The 10,719-nt window shown below is 34.8% G+C and overlaps 2 protein-coding genes across 3 annotated transcripts; one reads left to right on the top strand and one right to left on the bottom strand.

Moving 5' to 3' along the window:
• Positions 1-1,790: 1,790 nt before the first annotated feature.
• RpL5 (ribosomal protein L5) lies at positions 1,791-4,374 on the top strand. Its single transcript, XM_077443180.1, has 6 exons — positions 1,791-2,055; positions 2,687-2,950; positions 3,021-3,181; positions 3,266-3,424; positions 3,700-3,817; positions 4,131-4,374. Exons 1-6 carry the CDS (start codon positions 2,053-2,055, stop codon positions 4,329-4,331), a joined length of 906 nt encoding a protein of 301 aa, XP_077299306.1. The 5' UTR covers positions 1,791-2,052; the 3' UTR covers positions 4,332-4,374.
• Positions 4,375-4,720: 346 nt separating this feature from the next.
• LOC143919655 (torsin-1A-like) lies at positions 4,721-10,524 on the bottom strand. Of its 2 annotated transcripts, none has more exons than XM_077442077.1 (7): positions 10,425-10,524; positions 10,146-10,342; positions 9,490-9,764; positions 7,960-8,111; positions 7,747-7,883; positions 7,509-7,656; positions 4,721-7,428 (listed from the first exon to the last, which is right to left on the bottom strand). In XM_077442077.1, exons 2-7 carry the CDS (start codon positions 10,327-10,329, stop codon positions 7,305-7,307), a joined length of 1,020 nt encoding a protein of 339 aa, XP_077298203.1. In that variant the 5' UTR covers positions 10,330-10,342; positions 10,425-10,524; the 3' UTR covers positions 4,721-7,304. The 2 variants fall into 2 exon arrangements, with proteins under 2 accessions (XP_077298203.1, XP_077298206.1); XM_077442080.1 differs by having other exon boundaries at positions 10,146-10,353; positions 10,421-10,518.
• Between the last annotated feature and the right edge of the window lie 195 nt (positions 10,525-10,719).

Here is a 10,719-nt window from a genome sequence, read left to right as displayed (position 1 = left end):
AAGAAGTTTTTTACCTTCTCCTTAATTCACAAAACAAATATAAGTCTGCTTTAAATGTAATTACTGCGATCTATTTCCCATCACAATCGTATTTAAAGATTTTTTACTGTCACAAACGTATATTAATCGAACTAAGTGTCTGAATTTAATTTTGGCCTCCCTCAATAAAAAATTTACTCCCTTTTCTACGGTAAACGGACTACTAGTCACAGGACAACCGGTCACACGTGATTACCCGTCACACTAAAACTGGTCACGAGAAAATTGATCACACCCTAAAACTGGTCACACCCGAAAATTAGTCACAAAAAAACTGGTCACACCCAAAAATTCGACCAATTTTTAATTTTTGGGTGTGACCAATTTTCTCGTGACCAGTTTTAGTGTGATGAGTGATCACGTGTGACCGATCTAGAGCGACCAGTCGTCCTGTGACCGGTTCACATTTGACTAGTAATCACCGAACCGATTAAATACTACGGTTCGGTGATTACTGGTCACAAAGTCACTAAAATCTCTATAACGGAACATCTGGCAGCCGAAAAGTCCATCATACTAACGATAACTATCATAGTAACGAGAACTTGAGTGCCAAATATTGTGTATTCGCGATTTTCATGGCAAAAATTGTCTTTGTGACCACCCCAATGTGACGAATAGTCCAATTACCAAATACTACACCTGTATTGAGGCCATGGCCGCACTGGTGGACGGCCATTTTACAATGGTCGCTGTGCCTAGCCAATACGGCCAGCAATCGCTATATAGTGGCGATTCGCTGGTTTATCACTATTTTATTACTGTATTTATTCGCGTCACCCGTCGCTTTACCAGTACGGTCACGGCCTAAAAATTGCGAATGTTATAACTACACCGTCACAAACAGATCAATGTACAATTCTTTTGTGTATGCTATTTTGTAATTAGCTGACGTTTTGACTCTGGCTCAAACGGATTTTCATCAGATACGCTATAGCAGAGCATCGAAACTTGGTGACCGTGGAACTTGTAGTAGCGTAAGCATCATTTTGATCTAATGCGTGTGAAGGAGAAAACCGATGTTAGTTAACGTTTTGTCAACTATATATATACGGACTAGCTAGCGACTGCCGATGAAGTACATATGTACGTAGCTGACAAACTCTACGAGTCGTAAACAAAGTGTGCCGCAAATACTAAGAGGTTGCGTGGCTACCTATGTATGTAGAGACTAGCTAGTGACTGCCGATAAAGTACATATGTATATATGTATGTACGTAGCTAACAAACTATACGAGTCGTAAACAACTTGTTCCGCGAATACCAAAAGGTTGCGTGACTCTACGCTGTAGGTCATAAGATATTGAAACAACTGCCCCTTGATCACATCGCAACAATGGTTCGGTGATTACTAGTCAAATGTGAACCTGTCACAGGACAACTGGTCGCTCTAGATCGGTCACTCGTGATCATCCGACACGCTAAAACTGGTCACGAGAAAACTAGTCACACGTTAAAACTGGTCACACGCTAAAACTGGTCACGAAAAAACTGTTCACAGCCAAAAATTTAAAATTGGTCACACAAACAAAAATATTCTCAAATACTTTTTATTTACGGATGCGAGCGTCAGATGAGCTGACAGATGACCGCGAACTCCTCGCGAAGACCACAAACAACGGCCACGAAGGCCTTTGGCTCGAACATACGTCTAGTCGATAGTAATAAAAATTTCGTAAATAAAAAGTATTTGAGAATATTTTTGTTTGTGTGACCAATTTTAAATTTTTGGGTGTGAACAGTTTTCTCGTGACCAGTTTTAGCGTGACGGATGATCATGAGTGAGCGATCTAGGGCGACCAGTTGTCCTGTGACAGGTTCACATTTGACTAGTAGTCCGTTTACCGCAACAATAAAAATAAATTGAGTGTGTACTGGTAGAGAGGCAAAGTAAGAGGCAAAGTTGAATTGGGCAGTTAAGTTGTCAGCCTGCACCCACGAATCTTTTCGGTGTGAGCGGCCGGCCGAGCAACGTCGCTGGGCTGCGCACCGATCCACCAACGTTAATCCACCATGGTGAGGGGCGAACGCCATCGGGGCGGATTCCCCACGCCGGGAGCTCCGCCCTGCCACAACACTTCACACACCAACACTCGCACTCGGCCGATGCGCGCCGATTACCATTCGCACTCGCACTCGCCACTCTCACCGGCCATCGCACGCCACACTTCACCCTTCACCCACCTTGCACTGACAGTTGCGTCCTTATGGAGGCTTCATTACACCTTCCTCAAACACGCTTAACAAACGTTTCCATATCAATTGTCTGCTGCATGTTTTGCCATCCATCCTACGTGGACACACTTTCACAGATAACCTAAAATATTTTGAAACTTAACCTCTTCAAATGTTACTAGCTAGTACCGATGCATGTGTTAGGGAAACTAACTCTTACTATGAGAAAAGAATTCATCAAATATAATATTCAATCTAATTCATTACATACGTGTCATTCTGTCATAATGTTCTAGTTTATGTTAAATTCGAATCCTGGTTTTGCTTGGTTTTTTTTGTGTCCAGTCAAGTTCTGAACTAAAATGAATCGTCTGATGTTATTCTGTAGGATTTATTCACATCTTTTGTTTTACACACAACAGTCATTCAAATGTATCAATTTTTCGGTATAATTTACGTATTTCCTTTACAGGGGTTCGTTAAAGTTGTGAAGAATAAGCAGTACTTTAAGCGGTACCAAGTTAAGTTCAAGAGGCGTAGGGAAGGTAAAACCGACTACTATGCCCGTAAACGGTTAACAGTCCAGGATAAAAATAAGTACAATACTCCTAAGTACAGGATGATCGTGAGATTATCCAACAAGGACATCACCTGCCAAATGGCATTTTCACGCATCGACGGCGATCGCATCATTTGCGCTGCGTACTCCCATGAGCTCCCTAAATATGGAGTCAAGGTAAATATTTGATTTGTTTCATTGTCATTTTCTATTAGAACTCCAGTCTAAAAAGACTTGCTTGTTACAGGTTGGGCTCACAAATTACGCGGCTGCTTACTGCACCGGTCTTTTGTTGGCGAGACGTCTTTTGACCAAGCTCGGCCTTGCCAAGTTGTACCCCGGAACTGATGAGGTTACCGGAGGAGAGTACAACGTTGAAGGTGTTGAAAATGGACCAGGTGCTTTCAGGTGTGTGATTTAATCTTTTGTTTTTTAATAACATGCATATGTTGATGTGAATTTCGATTATTATATATTTTATTTCACGTTTAGATGTCATTTGGATGTCGGTTTAGCGAGAACAACAACCGGTGCTCGAGTGTTCGGAGCCCTGAAAGGAGCTGCCGATGGTGGCCTCAATATTCCCCATTCAACCAAACGATTCCCAGGATATGATTCTGAAAGCAAAAGCTTCAACGCTGATGTGCACAGGTTCCTATGATTATTTTATTATAGTTTTTTTTTTTTTAATATGCTCCTTTTCATCCCCCGATTAGATAAAATAAGCTAAGTCGGTCAGCAAATATATGGGAGCTATAATAATTGAATCAGTCTTGGTTGTGAGAATTATTTTGTATGGAATTAATTCAAACCGCTTATTCTTACATCCCTAATCATTTAATTGTCTATTATTAAAAATGAAGTTTTTTTTTCACTTGAATGTTTTGATTTTGTTATAATGTAAATGAAATACTTTCTTATTTTAGATCGCATATTTTCGGACAGCATGTTGCCGACTACATGAAAGCATTGGAAGGTGATGATGAAGAGGCTTTTAAGAGACAGTTTAGTAAATACATTAAACTGGGTGTCATCTCCGATTCGGTAAGAAAATCTCACTTTATCTTTATATTTACAACATTTACTTTCTATGGTATAAATATCACTCGATTTTGGTGTGAATATAATTATTTCTAACATCAAAATCAAAGTCCATGCTAAATTGCTGCTTGTAAATATAATATAATCTTGCGGTGTCGAACGTGGACCACATCAATTGTATATGCATTCAAATGATACTACACGTGTGGTATTGTTATTGCTGTTACTTACACTTTATCAACTAAATTAATTATCGTACTCCCTGAATGCTTTTTTGATGTTTGTCCATTTTAATGAAACAATGTTCAATTTGTAGATCGAAGAAATGTACAAGAAGGCACATGCTTCGATACGCTCCAACCCTGCTCGCGAGAAGACTGAGAAGGTGAAACCTGAAGGTGTGAAACAAAAGAGATGGAACAAGGCCAAATTCACACTCGCCCAACGCAAAGACAGAGTTGGCCAAAAGAAAGCAGCCTTCCTCAAGACATTACAAGCTGTTGCAGCTGAAGCTTAATACATTTTGTTATGCCAGCTGTGAATATTTTATTATATTGATAACATCAAAATTCATTGTTTTTTTATTTTATTCTATGTCCGATTCCCGAATCCAAAAAAAAATGTTAAATAGCAAAATTCTCAGATAATCATGCCTACACATTAAGTTGAATTTTTTTTTTAACTGAAATACCTCGATTTGGTTGAATTTTCGGTATCACAATCGCAATAGAAGCTAGATATCAGAATTGGAGCGACTTTAATTAATTTTTTAATCTTTTTTTTTTATTTAATAACTAAATATGCCGACATCCATGCGATGATATGTCATCAGGTACAACTCCAGTGTATCGTTTTGTTGCGTAGGGGTGGGTGGAGGATATAAGTAAAAGGCCAACAGTCGTATCACAACATTTATTGATGATTAAGGAGATACACGCACTGTGACTGCTCAGTCCAGAATGACATGATATCGCCTACGTACCGCCTTATAAAAGGTAGATCTCTCAGGACGCCTAATCTGTTTACCTGTTGTATAGTCACGTATTCGGATATGTATTCCCACGACATTGGGTCTCCCCGTACTGATTCTGAGAAATAACTAATAACGCTCATTGTTTAGCCTAAATGCACTTAGGAGCCCAGATATAATCCTTGGAAGTAAGTGCATGCACTTAGTTAATCCGATAACAGATATCCGTTGGTCTAAGTGCAATTCGCTCAATCCGCGGCGTACGTAACAGTATGTTTGTGCTACTAATGGCTTATCGATTTATTGAAGATTGTTAAACAAGCTTTTCCCGATCAGCGAGTATGTGAGCATTATTATGCAGATTGGGAAAAAGGCTAAAGAATGAACTAATTCAAAATTTATCGACACATGTACATATGTAATTCTCAATGATAAAAATTTTCTATACTTTAAAATGCGCTACAATCAATTATGCGTTGCAATAAAAATTAAGGTGATTTTAAGTACAACAAGATCAATAGAAATGCGTAAAAATTACCAGTAACTAGTTAAAAATATATGTAATCCTTTCAAGAGTTAAAAAAAAAGTCCAAATAATAGCGGTTCAGAAGCCTTTAATGCCTACTTTTTCTAATGACGATCTTTTATTATATATTTTTTAAAGGCGAACTGGTTAGTTTAAAGGTCTGACCGCACTATACGGCCGTCAACTGCTGCAGCACAACACAACACGGCAAAGTTGATACAAAAGGCAACTCTGTCGCGTGACGCGTAGTGCGTTATATCTCATACAATTTCATACAAACAATATTTGGCCGTTCGTGTCGCAGACGCATAGTTCGGTCAGACCTTGACAGCACACCCTCTTGTGTGAACATTCATCAAACCCAATTTTCTCTTCCAAAACTTAAATTGATGTGGTTTTTCTACCTTAAATATTATCAAATTTATTATTGTTTATGTTATACATAATGTAATTTTAAATCAAATATTTTTCACTGATAACTGAACTAATTTCCGCCAACATTTACATGCAGGAGTCACCTTACATGGAAAACCAGCGCATAATTTTCAGGATACGTATTACAAGAACTAAAAAAATAGGAATAATCCATTTCATATTAAAATAAAAAATTACACATTTATTTCACAATGCGATACAAAGTTTCACATGAATGGTTCGATCAGATTTAATTTTTAAAATGTACCAAAATAGAATATGGTAGCAGCCTAAAGAATGATAACACAGCCATTTTTAACTAAAATAAAAACAATCTTTACAAAAATTAAATTAAATATAATAAGCACTTAATTAAACAATGGTGAAATTCTGCTACTTGCTTAACTCGTGACATTTACTTGTAATAGTAATTGCATTTAAACTAAAATTCTAGACATAAAATTTATTCTGATAAAATCGTGTAAAGTAAGGCACGTCAAGTTCATTTAATCGTTTTGTATACGCTCGAATTATTAGAATATCTTAAGTATAATTTCGAAATAGACTTTGTATATATGTAAGGTTTAAAGGTTTGGGTGGGAGCATCGAAAACAAATCAAAGTTTCTATGACAACAATATCGATATCGTTGAATATTATTTAATACAAATAAATATAATAAAAAAACAAATTAATGTTTACTATTAGATTGTTTTGCCATGTTTAAGCTGTTTATATTACAAATACCGAGTGACACCAGGTAAAACCACTAGTAATACATAATTAGTAAAAAAAAGGAATTAATATACATTTATTGCTCACGAAGAGTTCAATTTATCACACCATGGATATAATGTTGTGAAATTTTTCTAGAAAACCTACTTTTCAGACACGTAACCAGGATTTGTCTTGGGGGAAGGGGGGGGAAGTTATCAAGCTCATTATCGTTCATAGGCTAATTCGAATAGAACAAATTTACCAAAAGACCCCCCCCCCCCATCTCCAAATGTGTATATGGAAATAATTCAAGTTTAAATTTTTCAGTTATCCATCCACTATGGTATGAAAAGGCAAACGGTACATGCTGTCCCTTTCACCCCATCTCGAACAATAGCATTTCCATACCTAAAATTTTCTATTGTCTATACGGAATGCTATCGGTCGAGAGACAGTGAAAGAGATAGAATGCACGTTTTTCCTAATTGTCTTCCTACAGCGGACCAACTATAGCTGAGCATCGATATTCTACATACATATCAATAAATTAGGATAGACATTACACATATATATAAACTGGTTTGATACCTATTTTCTATTTCACTTTTTATTTTAAGAGGATCTCGCTATTGTACAAAGATTTGTAGCATATATATTTGTGCTAAATTCACAATATATAGGCAGTTATTTCATACCCAAAAAGGCATCACATTTCATAAATATATAACATTTTTTTATAGAAAAAAGTGTATTTATCTTAAATAGATTAGGTATTATGGTACGTAATTTTATCAAAAAAGCTATTTACTAAAATAAATTTCATAAAAATATATTTCTATTATATCTAAAATTGTTAATAAATGACTAATAATTAACGTTCGAGTATTTTCTGAGCACATAGGAAACTTGTTTCTTAATCCTTTTACAACCTGCATTAGCATACAACTCATTTCCCGGTGGTCCATATGTAATAACAGACATCACATCACTATAAACAAATAGAAAATTTTCATTAAATCACTTTTATAAAAATCTTACCAACTAGATTATAATCTAAAAAATACTAACTCAATCATTTCCGCCGTGGGATTCCAACTTCCTTGTGCTTTAAATTCAGCAATTGCACATTCTTTGATATGCCGCTGTTCCAATGGTAAAAACGGAATATAATGGTCTATCAATTGTGAGTATATTACAGAGGAGTCTTTGAAGCCACCTAAAATTTAATTTTTATAAAACAAAATTATGTATGTACTAAAATAAAATTAAGTCAAAACTATTTTTTCATAATAACATAATAATATACCTTCATCATATGCAATATCTCTTATTGTGGATTCAAAATCAGCAAATACGACATCTTCTCTGGGTTTGCCCAAATTTATAAAATGATCAGTGATTTCACTCCCGCCCACATTTGATATTAATATAAAAACAGCGCCACTACATATATAAATAAATTATGTAAATTAAACTTAATTAAGTTTACTTGTTAATTTATTTGAATTGTTGATCTCACCTATAATCGATACCATCCAACGTACTGTGATGATCAATCATGGGTTTTATTACATCAATCACACCTTGAGGGATATCATTAATTTCATCAAAAATAATTAACGCTGTTGGACATAACTTAACCAAACTTTTAATTTCGGATATAAGACGCTCCTACGAAATGATTATTAAAATGAAAAAAAAGAACCCTAGATAGCATTAAAATAAAATAAAATATTAAATGTATGCAGTGCTGTCATCCAATAGGCTTCGGGAAACCTGTTAGCCCTTTGAATGCTGTCCAACGCCGATCGGCCTTTTGCCTGTTAACTGGTCCATGGGCCTGAAAATCGCTGATAGGCGTTGTATTTTGAGCATGTACAAAGTAAACAAGAATACTACCCGCTAAGCCTTTCTGGTAGCATTGAAAAAAAATGCATTGAACATGGGTCGTGTAATCCGTGTCATTAATTTGTCAACGTTTATAAACAGTGGTTTACACCGGAATTTCTGAATTTATAACCATAGCAGAATTTTCCGATCGAAATCCCTAACTCCTGAGTATTTTAGATTGTGAGCATTACATTTTAACAACAATCAAGAAAATGGAACTAGTTTTGGAAAGATACATTTATTAATAGATTCCTTTTGTTTATTTTATATTATTGCAAGATATATAAGAGAGTCAAAAAACACCTTTACAAAACTCGAAATCTTCACCGGTAGTTATCTAGGGTAGTGATCTATAGTTTGTTTGGATTAGCTACAATTTTTATACCTGCTTTCTATTGGATTTCTAAATAATTCTAGTTGGAAATGTTGACAAAATTTTCAGCGTAGTGGGCTTTCAACAGAAAAGACGTCAGCACTCAAAGGGTTAAATACCTTCCGAGAGGAAATTTTCATTTGGTTTTAACATTTCAGTGTTTCAAAAAAAAATTGCAAATTTTTAGACATTATTACGTCAGATCAATGATAAAGAAAAATATAATATTATATAAATATATATACATACATATGTACATCTTGCCAAAAATTCAGATGTATATATATTTTTTTTAAAAGTATGCTTGTTTTTATTTTCAATTTATGTTTGTAATTATTGAAAAATATTAAAATATGTCAGTCATTTCGGGTATTCTTGATAGTGGCAAGGCTTTCCATAATTCGATTGGTTGAAGCCATTAATTGTGATGTGTTTTATAAAGTTTTTTTCGAAAACAATAAAGGAAAACCGTGCACATAGCTAGGGCACATAAAAATCTAGTTATGGTAATGTAAGCATAATTGCATAGTTGAAAAAATTGTCTTTGTATCACGTACAACTTTAATTTAACCACCAAATAATGATTTTCATACAAAATCCTGATTTTATTTCATAATTTCTAAACTAAAATGATTTTCGAAAATTGAAACTTTAACATCCCATGAATCGAATATTTCATTACTACAATCATAAAGCTAACTCAAATTCTTAACAGATTTTTTGTTGGAAACCCATTATTGCGGAAATTGGATGACATCACTGCATATGTGTGCATGTAATATTTACACGATATTCAAAAATACGATGTTGACTGGGAAAATGATGTCTTCCAATGTACATTTTGACATGCGGGCTTTCCATGCCTTTTTTATATAAAGATTTTGCGATAATAGAAGCAACAAAATTTTTTCCGCTTCCTGTCCATCCATGAAACGACATTGTTAAAGCTTTTTTCCCAGGTCGTCGCATTTTATAATCTGTAATGTGTGCAGCCAACGCGTGAACTGCTTCATCAACCATTGGCTGACCAAAGACTTCTCGTTTCAATTCATACTTCAATGCTGTAAAAATATTTAAAACAATAAATTATTTTAAGATTTCATTCATGGGATATTTAACCAGAACCAAAAAATTAAGCTTTCTAACAGCGAGCCAAACAATTAAATCCCATTTTCCATTTTAAATAAACAACATCGTCTTATAGTACGCCTTGATAATAAACTGCAATCCATATTTTTTTTATATCCATAATATAAATTCATTATATTTGTAAGAATTTATAATAACGATTTTAAGTTACAATAAGAATAATTTTTCATTACATTTTCATAGTTATCTGACAAGTAGTTGTACTATATCGCAAAGTTTAAGTACTACAAGAGTGCACTAGATTTCGATCTAATCACAAAATAAATCGTTAATAGTACATGTAATTATTATACCTGTTATGTCGTATGGTATTTCTTTTTTATCACAACATTCCATGAAATGACATCGATAGTTATACGAAATATAGGCGCCGAGGCTACTGATCGCTAAAGTTGTCAATGTAAAAAATTCAGCCGAAGTTTCGATAGTAATTAATGATATGAGTAATGTATTAGTTATCCACCAATGTAACTTCATTTTGGGGATTGGGCTGCGAAAAAACTGATCCATGATTATGACAATAATTAAAGGTAATATTAAATCCATCAAATAAGAATATAATTAATACAAACATAAACTGTTTGGATGGAATAGAACGAAACTTTATTTTAACATATGGGACCGGTACTACAGTGCACCGGTCAACTTGACTGACACTTCAGTGTTGCTATTATAAAAACTAATAAAATATCTTGTAAAAAAAAACGGTTCGGTGATTACATCCCAAATGTGAATCGCTACCAGGATAACCGCTCGGGCGGCTCCCCTGTCGCACGAAAATTTGTCGTACAGGAAAATCTCCGTACGAAAAAGTGCCCAAATATTGTTCAAAACTGCCCAAATCTCGTATAAAAAAGCATTTGCTGA

Source organism: Arctopsyche grandis, chromosome 12 (assembly GCF_051622035.1).
Source record: "Arctopsyche grandis isolate Sample6627 chromosome 12, ASM5162203v2, whole genome shotgun sequence".
In the NCBI taxonomy this organism is placed as follows: Eukaryota; Metazoa; Arthropoda; class Insecta; order Trichoptera; family Hydropsychidae; genus Arctopsyche; species Arctopsyche grandis.
The sequence above is the reverse complement of the archived record's forward strand: the minus strand, read 5'-3'. Positions and strand labels throughout refer to the sequence as shown.